At 35.2% G+C, this 17,296-nt stretch overlaps 1 protein-coding gene across 1 annotated transcript in view; it reads right to left on the minus strand.

Annotated features, from left to right (window-relative positions):
* The window catches only part of Atg10 (autophagy related 10), a 295,549-nt gene that overhangs the window by 72,386 nt on the left and 205,867 nt on the right, over nucleotides 1-17,296 (minus strand). Inside the window, exon 5 of the mRNA XM_042690885.1 lies at nucleotides 6,983-7,080. Coding sequence (XP_042546819.1) covers nucleotides 6,983-7,080 — 98 coding nt within the window. The remainder of the gene's footprint in view (nucleotides 1-6,982; nucleotides 7,081-17,296) is intronic.

Below are 17,296 nucleotides of genomic sequence, written 5' to 3' on the forward strand. Positions count from 1 at the left end.
TACAACTTGCAGACAGGGAAGGAAAAACTGAGCGAGTACAAAGGAAGGGTTGACACTGTCCAAAAAGAAATCTACTCATTCCCTGATTTATGAGATGGTAAGGCTTCTGTAAATCATCTTTATAATAACAATAAAAATATTTAATAATATAAAAAGGAAGCAGTCAATTTCTAGTATTTTCTTTTGAAAACCTACTTAAGACCCCAAAGTATAAAGATGCAGTTCTTGATGCAGAGTGATTCATGAGGATTAAAGAGGAAGAGAGAAGCAACATACAGCTAAAATAGAGACCTGACATATATGCATTTGGTTTAGGCTCAGAGATTTTCATCAATTCCATGAGGGGGGAAAAAAAGAGAATGGATCAAATCCTAAATTTGATCTCATTTAACCACCAATGGCTGAAAAAAAATCTCTGAAGTAGGAGTATTTACCTGGAAATAATGATGTTAGTGATTGTGATAACTACATAATATGTTTACTGTTAGTGTATGTGAAACAACATCTAAAAGTATTTTCTATATATTGATTTACTTAGTCTTCCCATCAACTCTGAACATGCTACCATCATTGCTAATGAAAAGATAAATGAACATAGCAATATACTTCATAATTTGCTGAAGGTCATGCAGCTGTAAGTGCTGATGCTCAGAGTAAAATTCATTCTGTCTGGTTCCTGCAACCAATCTTCCTTGGAAAATGGCTGATTCCAAGTCTGGACAGGTTCTGCACAACATAAATGTACAACAACTTTTCATAGAAGAAAGTAAGAAAGCCATCCAAGATCCATAGGTTGTATCAAAAGGACTTAGATAAACTTTAACTGGTCAAAGGTGTAGCAAAATGAACATCAAGAAGAATAATCACTATAATGAATTGAAATGCACAAAACATTTACATTCCTGAGTTCATAAATATTCATTTAAAATTATTGGTCAACTCTGAACTAGACAACTAGTTCATTATGCTATAGCACAGGCAAGACTCTAAGAAAGAAAACTAGGGAAAGAATCACATATTTGTGATTTTCCTATGAAAAGTATACCTCAGCTGACACTAAGCTGGTAAGAGAAGCTGTCATTATAGAAGTGGCCCAACTAATAAGTAATAAATTATAGAAATAAAATATCATCACCATAATGAACTAGTGGTTGCAGCAACGGCTGCTAAGAAAGAATAACCAGACATAATGTTTTTTAATCTGGGTAGCTAGAAACAAAAAAATTATTAAGTATTATTGCCAAAAATTGCAAACCTCATATTTTGATCAAGCCTCAAGATCTAACTATCAGCTTATGAAACATACAGGGAGGAACATACTAAGCAACATCACAGAGACACTAACTTAAATATGTATTAAAAATAGTATCTAAGATTTTTTTTCAAAAAATTCAATCCAGATGAGACACCAGAGAAAAGCCAGTCTAGGACTGAAGAGATAGCTCAGTGATATACAGTATGTGGGTAGCTTTTAGAAGGCTCTAGGTTCAATTACCTGTAGATAGATGATAGATAGATAGATAGATAGATAGATAGATAGATAGATAGATAGATAGATAGATAATATCATAATTTTATTACCTCTATTTTTATATATATTTAATTCCCCCAAACATGAGTTTCTTAGAAAATTATCTACTTGACCACTACACACCCTCACACACAGAACATCTTCAAGCAAAATTTAAGATATAATTTTTTCATGTGATTTTAGCCCATGTCAAGACATAGGAATTCTTTGACAAAACACAGACTCATACTTTCAGTGATGGTCATTATAACACTCTACCATTTTAGGCAGATCCAACCTAGCCATCTTTCTGCCAAAGTTCTTTATTAGACTCTAGGGCTGAGATAATAGGTAGTCTGTAATATGGACAAAGACAGGTGAGTAATCTCCATAAGTGGCTTGCCTTCAAAAGAGAGGGTTCATGTATAACATGAACAGGCCCCTATCATCAAGACAAATGTTGAGACAACAGAAGTGTGATTACTAAAGATGAAGAGCAACAAACTATATGAGCACAATCAGGTCTGAAAATGAAGTGAAATGCATTTTACATTACGCAAAGGCTGCTTTTGTTTTTAAGCCACTCTGGAGGACAGCATATTATTATCATGTTCAGTGTGGAAGCTAATGATTCCTTAAGTATAATTCTGTAAAATGATGTCTACTATTCTGTCCCACAATACTCCACCAGTTTAATTCTTCTCCAGGGCTGTATCACACCCTCCCCCATCCATCCACTGAGGTATTTTGTTTGTTTGTTTGTTTTTCTCCATGAAGGTCTTATAAAAATGCACATCCATTCTCCTAAAGATCTCAAACAAATAAAAAGACAAAAATAGTAACTTATTAGCCAATCTGGAATTAAAAACCAACATCTTTAAAAGAAATAGGTAGATACTGTATATATCTAGGTATATATCTATGATATAAATCTAGTATGTATCTAATATGTCTAATATTTAACATATTCATACTATATCTAATATGTATGTAAAATAATATATATGTAATAGGATCTAGATAGATAGATAGCTATGATTTGAAAATATCATATAGTACAATGGCTACAAATGAGCTTTTCTCAGATACTCTTTAAGGCATTATGTTGAGTAACTTTAAGGCTTAAATGAAATTTGCCATTAGCAGTGTTGTGAGAAGAATAAAGACAAATTCCAAAGGGCTATCTCAACTTTATAGTTGGCCTGCAATCTGCATGCATCAAATATCTCCCTATTAAGTAAATCCCAGCAGGGGTGTTAGAAAAAGCAATATTTATTAGGAAAGGATCTTATTTGTACTACTATTGTAGTGTATGTCCATTCAAACATCTAAAAGTTGATACATTAGTCAATCTATTAAAAATCATTAGTGTCCACTCTGGAAAGCAGTATAGAGGTTCCTCAAAAGACTACACAGAGTTCCCCTATGACCCAGTTATCCCACTTCTGGGCATCTACCCAAATGATCACAAACAAGGCCATACTAAAGCTACCAGCACAACGACATAATGACATTTATTGCAGCATTATTCACCATAGCTAAGATATGGAACGAACAAAGATGCCCCTCAGTAGATAAATGGATCACACACACACACACACACACACACACACACACACACACACACACACACACACACACACACAATAGAATTCTAGGTTTCCATCAGAAAGATTTTTCCATTTGTTAGGAAATGGAAAGACTTGGAAAAAATCATATTAAGTACGCCAGACCCAAAGAAATATAGGTCCCCTTATTAGCAATAATTAGTATATATCTAGGATAACCTTATCAGATGAGCAGAAAAGCTCAAAAGGTATGTACATATGACCATATAAAATGATGCTAAGCAAAGTGAACCCCAAGATATGGACACAAGAGGTTTTTCTTTGCTTTTTTTTTTTTAATGTACTATGTGATTTTTACTTTGTTTCTTTTGTATGCTCTTCCTCCTATGGTATATATAACTATATTTGATTTTGGTACCTTGCATCTTGTATATATACAATTACCTAATTTGGGGAGCAGAAGGGGAATACCAAAGTGCTGAAACAAGGACACAGGATGACCCATTGTAACAATGATACCCACAAGACACTACGTTGGAAATGAACCTTACAACTTTGGAGGTGGGAAGGAGTCAGTAGAGAGGGAAGAGGTAGAGAGGTAGAGAGGGAAGGGTTAGCGGGAGAAAAACAAAGGAGGAGGTAACAGTGCGTGACAAGAAATGTATTAATTACCTTACTGATGTAACTGTAACCTTTCTGTACAGCCTCTTTAAAAGAAAATAAATTTTAAAAGAATGTTTTAATTGTAAAATAAAATCATTAGTGTAAATCAGATACTTGTGGCCCACACCTTTAATCCTAACTACACAGGAAGTTGAATCTGAGTATCACAATTCAAAAACAGCTCAAGCAGTAGTCTGTGTGACTTTTATCTCCACTAAACTACCAAAAAGCTAGAAGTGGTTCTGTGGCTTAAGAGGCAGAGTACTAGCCTTAAGCATAAAAATTCAGGACCCAGGACTGTACACATACACATAAATCATTAGTGTATAAATTGGTTAATTTGGTTAACTTAAGTATTTAGGAGTTCTACTAATGGAAAGGATTTACTGGAAACATCTTATTTTCTTAGGAAACTAAGAAATATAGTTGAATTAAAACATTTTGTTTCTATGTAATGAGTCAGAACACAAACTGAAGGAGGAATGCTGAATCTAACTGGTGCCATCTTGGCCATGTGGTGGATGATAGGGTATTGGGTTTAACTGGTACCATCTTGTCTTCATGGTGGAGGCACAAAAGTCCCATCTCCAAAGTGATGTGCATGCCTCAATTCCTAGAGGTAGGGGTAGGGACTGGAACAATATATTACTGGACCTGCCAGCATTGGGTCATGAACTCTCAAACTCCCTGTGACCCTGACCCTTGATCTGATCTTTTTTATGCCCAGAGACCAGCTTAGGTGCCATTAGGTCATGCCTTGTGTCCTATGTCCTGTGTCCTGGCTCTTCTGCGGCCACCATGGCATCCCACTTCAGCTCTCCACTGGGTATTGTTTTTCTGCTTTTTCTTTCCTCTCCTGCTCTCTTGGTTCAGTTTTCTGTCATTGTTAAGTGTATTTGCAGGGTTGCAGGTCTTTGCAACAAAAGTCTGCCTGCATTTGCCAGCTTTCCAATAAAGATTCCAGATTTGACCTCTCAAAATGTGGCGTCTCTGTGTTCTTGCTATACAACAAAACATATGGAATTAAAACACAAAATTGCACCAGGGAGGGTGCTATCGGCTAGAGATTACAAGGAGATTATGAAGAAGGCTGCTATTGAGAGTAATGGAAAAGGATAAAAACTGGGATCAAGATTTCAGTTAACTCAGGGACACTACCTTTTTTAGACTAGAGATATGGCCCAAGTGAAAGAATGCCTTCCTAGCAAGTACAGAGCATTAAGTTCAAACCCAATACTGAGGGGGAAGAAGAGTGCTGGGATAAGGAGCACAATGGAAACATTGAGAAGTTGTTGCCAACAGGATAAAAGTTATATGCATATTGTTTTTCAATACTTTCTTCCTCTATCCCTTGCCATTTTCCTTGACTATTAAAACTAGGCATTTTGGGGGTCTTGTGGATTTTGACCTTATAGTATACATTTTGGGCATTTTGTATTGACATGACAATCGAAACTCTTAGCTTTCACCTTACTTAAAAATAGTTTAGACAGAGTAAGGTACTCTTGTCAAAACTCTTTTTTTTTTTTTTTTTTTTTGTCAGTCGTGGGGCTTGAACTCTGGGCCTGGGCGCTGTCCCTCAGCTCTTCAGCTCAAGGCGAGCGCTCTACCACTTGAGCTACAGCGCCACTTCTGGTTTTCTGGTGGTTTATTGGAGATAGGAGTCTCACGGTCTCTCCTGCCCGGGCTGGCTTTGAACCGCGATCCTCAAATCTCAGCCTCCTGAGTAGCTAGGATTACAGGCGTGAGCCACCAGCGCCCGGCCCATCTTGTCAAAACTCTTAAAGTCTGTTTAGCTTATGTATCATTTACCATGCTTCTTAGCAACTATATATGCCTAGTTTACTGAACTTGGAATTCCATTGAGGCCAAGGTAGTTGCATAGAAAGCTGTGTATGAGAGAATATGTAGGAAATACGCAGAGAAAACAAAGAGGGAAGGTGTTAAAACTGGAAAGAATTCCAAGAACAAGCTGCCTAAAATGCATACAGGCAATCATGTTTGGCAGGAGCTTAGATGGAAGGAGTACAAGATAAACTTCAAAAAGCAGGTGAAAGCAGGAAAATGGCAGCCACTGAAGCCCAGGCAAGACATTTAGACCATGTCCACAGGTCCTCACAGAGCTGTTGCAGGCCTCCATATGTATAAGAGAAGTATGCAAGCGTTAAGATGCAACCAATCATAAGAGGAAGAGAGGAAAGGAGCAGAAAGCCAAAGATAAGAGGCTTTTACAAATTGTTCCCGGTGAAGTCAAAGGACTTAATTTAGGAGAGTGATCATGGGAAGGGGGTGGGGGGGTGAGGAGAAGAGATTAATTTGAGAGGCAATGTGAAAGACACTTAAAGCTGGTTTTGGCTTCAATTACGGCCTAGAAAGTGGTCACTTATAGTCATTGTCAAAAAACTACTCATGAGATACTAAGGATTCTTATGTTGATTGGAAGGTAAACTGCCATTATTATGATCAAATACACAAATAAGCATTAACATTCTAATGACCAAAAGAATAATTTTTAAATAAAGCTTTTATTAAGCTTAGCAGAGGATTGATAAAATAAGATTCTTGATATAAGTAAAATTATTTTTAAGATCATGATTGGTTGCAAGGTGATATTTTTAAATTTCTAAAGTAATTAAGTGCTAATTTTTAACAAGGAAGTAATAATGACTTATATGATTGGCAGATCTATTTTCTCTACTTTTGCAGATCTACTTTTTATATCTCCTTTCAGCAGATCTATATTTCTACTTTTGCAGATCACTATTGCAGACTTTTCTTTTGCAAATGTACCTATAAGTAAAACTGGAAAGCATTATACATGATGAAAGTTAACATGAAAGCTAACACATCTATTTCTTATATGTACCACCTTAATTTGTTTTTACTTACACAATATATTATTTTGAACACTTATTCAGTAAATACTGTGCTGGTGTTGAGTGTACAATGACAGGTAAAGCAGGTAAATAGACATGGTCTGCCTACAAGGGAGCTCACAAAATTGGGGGAAAGGCACACATTAATTTTTTTAAACCATTCAAATATATAATTCAAAAATGGTAAGCCCTATGAAGGAAAGTCATAGGGTATTATGGAAGCTTATAATAGGGAAGTAAACTAAGTCTGGTTCTAGCTGGGAAGGTGCACTTAAGGAAACTATCTTTGAAATAAAATCCGTATGACTGGAGTGAAAAAAGATGAGAGTGAGAAAGAATTGCATGCAATAAAATGAATCTCTAACCTGTTGGGTGATAGTGTCCCATGGTCCCTGTAGTAGTCGTGTCTTATAGCACTCATGAACTCCTTCCCATATGTCCTTCAGGGATAAAGGTCTCCCATCTGTGAAAGTGCATGGTAAGGCTTGAATTAGTGATCTACATGACATGATGATGCAAATTATTGATCTAAAGGTACTGAAGTAGTATTATGAGTTCTTCAAAAAATGAGGGAAGAGGTAACAAGTTAGACAAGAAACATAATCACTACCTTACTTATGTAATTGTAACCCCTCTGTGCATCTTGACAATAATTTGTTTTTAGAAAAGACAGAGGCACTAGAGGCTCACACCTAATCCTAGATGCTCAGGAGCCTGAGATATGAGAATCATAGTTTGAAGCCAACCCAGGCAGGAAAGTTTATCTTATCTCCCATTAACCATCAAAAAGCCAGAAGTAGAGGTGTGACTCAAATGGTAAAGCACCAGCCTTGAACACAAAAAGCACCCAGGCCCTGAGTTCAAGCCGAGACTGGGCACACACACACACACACACACAAATCTTTTACTAATATATATATTACTTACATATCAAGAATGCTATATGGATTAGGATTTTCCTCCTGAGAGAAATTTAAACATACAAGAGTCTATCTTTTGTATTCAATAATAGTTAAATTAGCTGCTCATCCACTGCCTCAAGAAATTTTACAAAATAAACAAAAGTTAATGTGTTTTAAAGAAAATTCACATACACAAGCATAGGTAAAGGTCCAAGCAAATGGACTTCCATATTCATATGAGTTCATAATACAGCCCTTATACAGCCCTTAATACTTCCTCTATTTCTTAAAACAGACCATATAGATTCCACACTCTGCTGGGAATTATGGGGAAAAGAGAGAAGAAAACACATAATTTCTTCTAGTACCTTATCTCCTAGTATGAAAAATATATCTTCTATATGAAAAATATACGGCTAACTAAAAGGACTAGGTAAAATGAGTTCACTGACAAAGGAAGCCTATAGTTTCTTCACAGTCCATAGTCAGAACTAACTAATGCCCAGGGTCTGGTAGGCAGCAAAAGGAGAGACTGCTGGGCATGGAGGGGAACAAGAAGAGTCTGGCTGGTATCAAGGGATCAGCAAAAACTTCAGTGAACAGTAATTCTCCTAATTCCTGAAACACTAGAAAGCATTGTAGTATTAAACTTACATAATGTAAGTAGAAATGTAAGGTATAAAGGAAAAACACTAACTTTGGAATCCAGGCAAAGTTTAAACCCTGAGATTGGCAATTACTCTCAGCGCAACTACAAGTTCTTTTACCTTTACTTGTAAAATTAGAATAATCCTTTTCAAATTTTGTTCTCATAGGCTAACACTAGTGAATGCATTCAGGTATGTGTTAGACACAAATAAGAGCTCAATAATATTTAAACATCTTTTCCTAGTCCCAACTCACTGTTCAGTAATTCTTAAGAATAAAAGAAATCATCTCTAAACTGTATTTCTTATAATGATACTATGTTTTTACCTCATGAACACTGTCATTGATACAGTAATATATTAATAGGGTAAGCAGAGCATTTCTCATGTTTGACCTAAAAAGTTGAACTTTTCCTCAACCTTTATTTTCAATAAATAGCAATAGAGTATTTTGATACATTTTCAATAAGAATCTTCATCTTGGCATTTATCTGGCGGCAGGAGACCATTATCTTGTGATAAATAGTTTTATTCCATTGACATTTCCATGTCTGTAAAATGAACAAGATTCATTCATCCAATTAACATTTGAATGTCATGTTTAGCTACAAGTTAAAAACAAGCTGCCTTCAATATCTGTGTTACGCTGTTTTCTGAACACATTTACAGAATATGCCTGGTTCTTAAGATAAGGATTACTCATCTTCAAATATGAATGTGTGTGTGTGTGTGTGTGTGTGTGTGTGTGCACGTGCGCGTGTAGGGAGGAGGGGAAGTAAGATCTTGAATGCTTCTAAAATAATATTTACACTTCAAAATAAGAAGAAATGAAGTAGCGAGATAACAAAATGTTAGAGCTATTATAACAACTAACTTTATAAGTAAGGCAAACAAAGTCTTGAAAAACAGAAATCTTCCAAAATTATGTAACTAATTACAACTGAGCTAAACGCAGAATCTAGATTTCAGGAATCACAGTCTAATGCCTTTCCTGCTGTTTGAAAATATAAACAAATATGCTTTATAAGTGTTTTATAATTTTTGAAAAATTGAAACATAAAAGAATGCATTCTTTATAAATATTTTCTGTATGCCATTGCTTTTCAGAGTTAGAGAACGGTGCTGGGTTTAATGATCTTATAAGCAGTAATGATTTCAATTTTATTCCTTAAAATATTTCAATCACAACTCTAAACCTGGAGTAGAGGGTTTGGATGAGACTACTGTCAAAAACCTGCAAAGTATGCTGGAAACATTAATACAAAATGCATTAATAAGTGGTCAAGCATGAATGCACATAGACACAGAACATTTTCATCATATTTGACAATAGAATTGAGAGTAGGTACCACAAGTTTTCAGAAACATCAAATAGAATATGAGCTCTTTAGAATATAAGAATTAAAAAATGATCTGCTAAACATAGAATAACAATCATAGAAGCCAAACATAACTAAACCATGAATATTGAGTATACATTCTGAGAAAGATGAAAAAGGTGCATTGATCAAGATTCTTGTATTCATATGCTACTTTGTTGCATGGCAAAGCCTTTGAACAATTAATTAAAGTTAAAAATGAATTAAAAAAACAGAATGTACTTTTTTTATTTATATCACAAAAATGTATATTGTTGAAGTTGTTAAAAATTTCTATGGTTTCAGCCCTTTCTAGTTTTTATTCACATGAGAATTTCTATGGTTTTAGGCTTTCTAGTTTTTATACATATATATTCACATATAGACACATAGTAAGGGAACTACTTTTCATGAGAACATTTACTACCAACTCTCCCACACTGATGCATTACAAGGTACTCTCTCTGTGGCTCATATAATGCAGCAAAACTAAAACTCAGGAGTAATTCCACATACTCTTCTTGTTCAGCCTTATAACTCTTAAGGAAAACTATAGTACATCATTATACTTTAAATTTCTTTACAATTTGTGCTCTCAAATCCATTTTTGCTACACTGGAGCTCAAGTTCCAAGACTCCAACCATAGGCCTCCAGTTTCTAGTTCTGAATCCCCACCACTGTTGGTTTCAAACACAGGTAAAATAAAACTTTTCTGTAGACCAACACTCTCCAGTTCCACATTATAAAATCCAAGCATTTGTTAAATCTTTTCTATCTTCACCATTCTTCCAGAGAAATTTGCTCTTAGTAAAGGAGAAGACTCAATACCGCCATAGGCTCATTCTAGGTAGTTAATTATTTTCCCTGTCCTTTTGGATAGCAATGATCACTCTGTAAAGTTAGTGTACTTGTTTATATATTTCTTATTCTCTGTCCTTCCCAATTATGAAGCTGTGGGATGGCAGATCTTGAATAATCTTGTTCGTGAATATATCCCATCACCTAGATCAGGGTCTGATACAACACAAATAGTTAATAAACATTTGTTAAATCAGTGCTATAGATAAAAGTTTCTATATATTTTTCCTATTCAGAAATCATTTTCCACATTGGTAAACATTATCATTACAATTTTATTGGTTATGTGATATAGTACTCAGATGATGTACCATAATTTAAGTATTCCATTGTTGTTGATCACTTAAATTATTACCAGCTGTGAAATAGTACCTGGCCCAAAGTAGTCACAAAGTAAGCATGAGCAATTTTTCTCTTCTTTTCAATTATTTTCTTTTGATAAATGCCCTAGAATGGAATTACTAAGTCAGAGTGAAAAATAACTGTTTTAATTCAAGACAGAAGAACTAGTATCTCACCACCTCAAGATTCTCCCTGGGGTAATGAGATAAGAAGTTAATTTTAGAAACAGATATTTATATAATTTGGCACCTACTAACTGCCAAGCATTGTTCTAAGCCTTTGTCACTTAATTTAAAAAAATGTGTTCATAGAGGTTACACTTAGCTGAGGAAAAAGGAGATTACAACAATAAACAATGAAAACAATAAATTGGAAAACTGTATGCTATATTAAGAGGTGATATATATGGTGGTATAAAAGAATAATCGACTATGATATGCCACCCAGGGGTAGGTTTGCAATTTCAGACTTCACTGAGTGACTTGTTAGTGAACACTGGGAAACATCAGTGAAATTCCTGACTCAGAGAAGAACATAAGTTCTTGGGAGAGAAAGAGTGGAAAACGAGAACAAAGCAGGATAGGAGAATCACTTAGCACCTGTAGGATATTTAAGCACAATTTTTAAATAAATGGCTTTATCAAGATATAATTCATATACACACAATTCATGAGTTTAAGGAGTATAATTAATGATAACTTCAAGTTATTAACCAGCAATACAATCAATTTTAGAATATTTTTGTTACTTGTAAACTCCTTTGTACAGCTACTCAAAGATGAGAAAATAAAATCTTTTTCACCATATATTCAAATAAAGAAACTACAAACTTGTTAGGAATATTCCTCAAAATCCCTTACCTGTTTAGTGTTAGGAAAACAGTAATTTCTTTGCTTTAAGTGAATCTGTCTATTCTATATATTTTCCATGAATGAAATCAAGAACATTGGTAAATTTTGGTGACTCTTCTTTCATGTAGCCTATTGTTTTCAATGTTCAACCATGTGTTATAGCATGTATTTTTACTCCATTTCTTTTCACAGCTAAATTGTACTTCTTTGTTTTATATACCATATTTTGCTTATCTATTCACCAACTGATGAACATTTGAGATTTTTCTCCACTTTTTGGCTATAATGGTAATGATGCTATGTGTTTTATATGAATATATGTTTTGTTTGGTCTTGAATATATACTAGGTGTGGAATTGATGTATCCTATTGCAATTTTGTATTTAACTTTTGAAGAACTGTCAGGGACTATCTAACATCTTACCAGTAATATATGAAGTTTCTAATTTCCCAACATCCTTCCCAATACTTGATACTGTTTATACTTTTTAATTATAGCCATCCTAGTAGGTAGAAACTCACTGTGATTTCATTCATATTTTTCTTTATAAGACATTGAGAATATTTTCATATGTCCATGTTACTTGTTGGTTTGTTTGTTTTTGGTCTATTGTGGGGCTTGAACTCTAGGTTTGGGCGCTATACAGCGCTCTTCAGCTCAAGGAAAGCGCTCTACCACTTGAGCCACAGCGTCACTTCCGGCTTTTTTCTTTATGTGGTGCTGAGGAATCGAACCCAGGACCTTAGGCATGCAAGGCAAGCGCTCTACCACTGAGCCACCTTCCCAGCCCCTTTCTGGTGGGTTTTTTTTTTTTTTTTGAAATAAGAGTCTCATGGAAAGAATGAGAGTTTTACTTCATTTTTCCCTATTTGGATCCCCTTTATGTTTGCATCTTGTTTTATTTCTGTAGCTAGGCATTCTAATACTAGATTGAAGAAAAGTGGAGAGAGTGGACATCCTTGTCTCATTCCTGAGTTAAGAGGAAATGGCTTTAGTTTTTCACCATTAAGTATAATGTTGGCTGTAGGTTTGTCATAAACAGCCTTTATTGTATTGAGGAATGTTCCATGGATTCCTAATTTTTCCACAACCTTTATCATAAAGGGGTGTTGGATCTTATCAAATGCTTTTTCTGCATCTATTGCGATAATCATGTGGTTTTTAATCCTTGCTCTTGTTGATGTGATGAATTATATTAATTGATTTTCATATATTGAACCAGCTTTGCATCCCTGAAATGAATCCTGTTTGTTTGTAGTGTATGATTTTTTGGATGAGTTGTTGAAGTCGATTGGCCAAAATTTTGCTGAGAAGTTTTCCCCACACTATAACCCCTGCTTTCACTATATTTGATGTTGGTATAATTTGTGGAGGCGAAGGGAAAAAACAAATCGTTTAAATTAGGAACACAGGTGGACCCATTGCAAAAATGAGATGTACAAGTCATTATGTTGAAAAATGAACTTTACAGCTTTGGCTGGGGAGGGGAAGGGGGGTGAGGGCGGGGGAGGTGAGAAGGGATGAGAAGGGGAAACAAAGGAGGAGGCAACAATGCTTGATAAGAAATGTACTCATCTTGCCCATGTAATTGTAACCCTTCTGTACAGTATTTTCACAATAAAAAAAAAAGTCTCACGGACTTTCCTGCCTGGGCTGGCTTTGAACCTCAATCCTCAGATCTCAGCCTCCTATGTAGCTAGGATTACAGGCATGAGCCACCAGCGTCCGGCTTCCAGGTTATTTGTATAAATGGCCATTCATATCTCTTACCCTTCAAAAATTGAGTTATTCATCATCATCTTCTTCTTCTTCTTTTTTTTTTTTTGATGGTGGTAGGGCTTGAACTCTAGGCCTGGGCGCTGTCCCTCAGCTCTTCAGCTCAAGGCAAGCACTCTACCACTTGAGCCATGACACCACTTCTAGCTTTTATTCATCTTCTTGTAGAGGCTTAACAGTATGTATTCTAGATACAAGACATATTTACTTGCAAAATGTTTTTTCCAATCCTGTGGGTTAGCTTGTCACTTTTTTTTCCTATGAATCACACAAGTTTTCAATATTGATGAAATTATCTATAGTTTTTCCCTTCATTGCTTGTGCAATTGGCCTTTACTTAATAATATCAGAAAATAAAGATTCTCTTCTATTTCCTCTTGAGAAGGATTGTGACTTTTGGGATGAGGAATTACCTGGTTTTCAGAAGAGGAATGACATCAAATGATTTACATTTGGTAAGAGTCACGTTCTGTTATTCCTTTAAGAATTTGAACTGAGCCGGGCCCCCAGTGGCTCACACCTGTAATCCTAGCTCCTCAAGAGGCTGAGATCTGCGTATCACTGTTCAAAGCCAGCCAGTGCAAGAAAAATTATGTGAGACTCTTATTGCCAATTAACCACCAGTAAACTGGAAGTGGCGCTGTGGCTCAAGTGGTAGACTGCAAGACTGTCCCTCAAGAGCTGAGGGACAGCGTCCAGGCCTAGAGTTCAAGCCCCATAACCAACAACATCATCAAAAAAAGAATTTGAACTGGATAAAACATAAATATATTTTTTCCTTGTAGAATACATTTTTTACATATTTTACTATTTTTTTTCATTGAGACTTTTTGAGAGTAAGGACAAACAGGAGAATGAAAGGAGAGGTAAAGGGCACCTAAGTTTTTATACACATGCATGCAAATAAAATACAAAGCATGTTAAAATATTTTTCAAAGGGGGGGGGGACAGGGGATGGGAATGAGTAACAGAGGATAAATCTCATCAAACTTTTTGTGTACATGTATCAAATACAATAAAGAAAGGCCCCTGTACAACCAATGCATGCTAATAAAATGGAAAAAAAAAGAAAACAAGTTCAAGTCCCAGTAGGACACACACACACACACACACACACACACACACACACACGTACACGCATGCACAAACATTCACATGAAAAGAAAAGAAGAAGAGAAAAGAAAAGAAAGAAAAAAGAAATCGTCTATATTTTCACTCTGGGCCTAATCAGAGAAGATACATCTGAATTTAATCCACATCTCCCTAGTTTCAGGTACAATATACTCAACAGCATCAGTTTTTAACCTGCTTAGAAATCTCATTAATCACATCAAGACTGAGAAGATCAGTAAAATCTCTCAAATGCTTGAAAAATTGAACTAGATACCAAAATAATTTCAGTAGAAACAAGTGAGTACAGTAAATTGCGGCTGTTTAACAAGTATCTATTGAATGCCTACTATGTGCCTGTGGTATCTGAAATAATAATAAAAATCAGTTACAACCAAAGCAATGTTCTGTTAGCAATCTAAAAGACAAAAAGAGGAAGAGACAGTAGGTAAAAAATGGAATAATTAAAAGTACATCTTTAGCAACTGCCACTAGCATTTAATTTAACATTTTCATATAAAATCTCTCAATTGAATAATAACCTACATGTCAAGTAATCCATATATTACTCAAAATGTGAAGCTTTCTAAATTAAATTTCTCAGGGCTATTAGTTTTCATGAATCCAATAATAGCCAAAGGTGTTTCACTAGCATTACCTAATGTTAGTGCAAGCACACTGCAGTCACCCTTATTCTATTGTGCATTCTAACTCCTAAAGTTAAGATTAGAAAGAATACAAAATTTTCATAGTAAGCTTAAGAGTAATGTCCTGGATATGATCAGTAGAAATCAAAAGGAAAGAGTATATTTTTCACAATGAAATATGACATTATTTAATAGCCTGTCTTCAACAGAGCTTTGAAAGATATAAAAATTCATATCATACTCCACAGTGAGGCTAAGATAAGGCTCCACCTAAGGAGAAAATTCAGTTTTCCTTTAGTGAGAAAATTATACCACAATATGAAATTAGTTAATTGTTCATGTACATTCACATTAGCTACTATGCTGGCTAATTCTTTTTTTTTTATATTTTTTGTGAACATATTGTACAGAGGGGTTACAATTACATGGGCAAGATAATGAGTACATTTCTTATCAAGCATTGCAGCCTCCTCCTTTGTTTACCCTTCACATCCCTTCCCAGCCCCCCCCCCAAATCTTCCTCATCCCCCCCCCCACACCAAAGTTGTAAAGTTCGTTTCCAACATGACAACTTGTACTTCTCATTGTTGCAATGGGTCCACCTGTATCCTTAAACGACTTGTTTTTCCCCATCTCCTCCACAAATTATACCGACATCAAATATAGTGAAAGCAGGGGTTATACTGTGGGGGAGGGACATACAAAGCAACAAAGAGATAATCTTATAAATACGTAAGAAACAAATGCATGAAAGAAAAAAACATTTAAATACATATCTAAGAGTTCATTTTCCTAACATCACATTATTTGACATTTTCTGCTTGACTCATACATATACTAGATATTGCAAATAAGGGAAACCATGGGACCTATGTTTCTTTGGGCTTGGCTTACTTCACTTAATATAATTTTTTCCAAGCCTTTCCATTTCCTAACAAATGGGGCAATGTCATTCTTTCTGATGGAGGCATAGAATTCCATTGTGTATATATACCACATTTTCTTGATCCATTCATCTACTGAGGGGCATCTGGGTTGGTTCCATATCTTAGCTATGGTAAATAATGCTGCAATAAACATAGTTGTGCTGGTAACTTTAGTGTGGTCTTGTTTGTAAACATTAGGGTAAATGCCCAAAAGTGGGATTGCTGGGTCATAGGGGAGCTCTATGTGAAGTCTTTTGAGGAACCTCCATACTGCTTTCCAAAGTGGTTGAACAAGTTTACACTCCCACCAACAATGAAGTAAGGTTCCCTTCTGTCCACATCCCCTCCAGCATCTGTTGTTGTTAGAGTTCTTGATTTTTGCCATTCTAACTGGGGTGAGGTGGTTATGCTGGCTAATTCCTTAATTTTCCTACAAACATTTGCATCTTTTATTAATCTTGGGAAATTGCAATAAAATTTCTAAAAATACAGATTATGGTAACACCATTTTACTTATAAACAACATAAATGTATTAAATGCACAAGTTTTCATTAAATATTTGAACAAATATTATATAAATACATTTGAATAAATTATTAACTTATTTGAATACAGTGTCATCTAATCAAAAATATGTGATGGAATTTGAGTCTAAACTCCACAATTTTTATGCACCTTCAATAAATCACTGAACTCCTTGAGCACTCAGTTTTGTTTGTGCATGAAGATAATAACAGTGCCTACCTTCTGATATTATTATAAGGATCAAGATATATAACATAGATAGCATGAATGAAAGGTCTCAGTGCCACATCCAGTTTCATTTATTAGCTAACAATCCTCAAAACTCTATGAAATAGATATAACTAATGTTTCAAATTTGTTTTAGATGATTTAAACAAACAAAAAAAGGAGATAGTCAGATGCAGTAGTTGACACCTGAAATCCTAGGCTAAAATTCTGAGGACCATGGCCAGCTCAGACAGAAAAGTCTATGAGAAACCATCTCTAAAATAACCAGCAAAAAGCAGGTATGGAGGCATAACTCAAGTGGTAAAGTGCCAGTTAGCCAAGTAAGTAAGCCAAGAGAATGGGAGGCACTGAGTTCAATTTCCAGTAGCAGAAGGAAAAGAAGAAAGGGAAGAAGGGAGGGAGAGAAACAGAAGTTTGACACCTTGCCAATATAATGGTAACATAGTAAGTGTCAGAGTTAGAAATCAGAACCAAGACCTTTTAGTTAAATATTTGAATAAATATTA

This window comes from Dipodomys spectabilis, unplaced genomic scaffold (assembly GCF_019054845.1).
Source record: "Dipodomys spectabilis isolate Male_0828 unplaced genomic scaffold, ASM1905484v1 ptg000140l, whole genome shotgun sequence".
In the NCBI taxonomy this organism is placed as follows: domain Eukaryota; kingdom Metazoa; phylum Chordata; class Mammalia; order Rodentia; family Heteromyidae; genus Dipodomys; species Dipodomys spectabilis.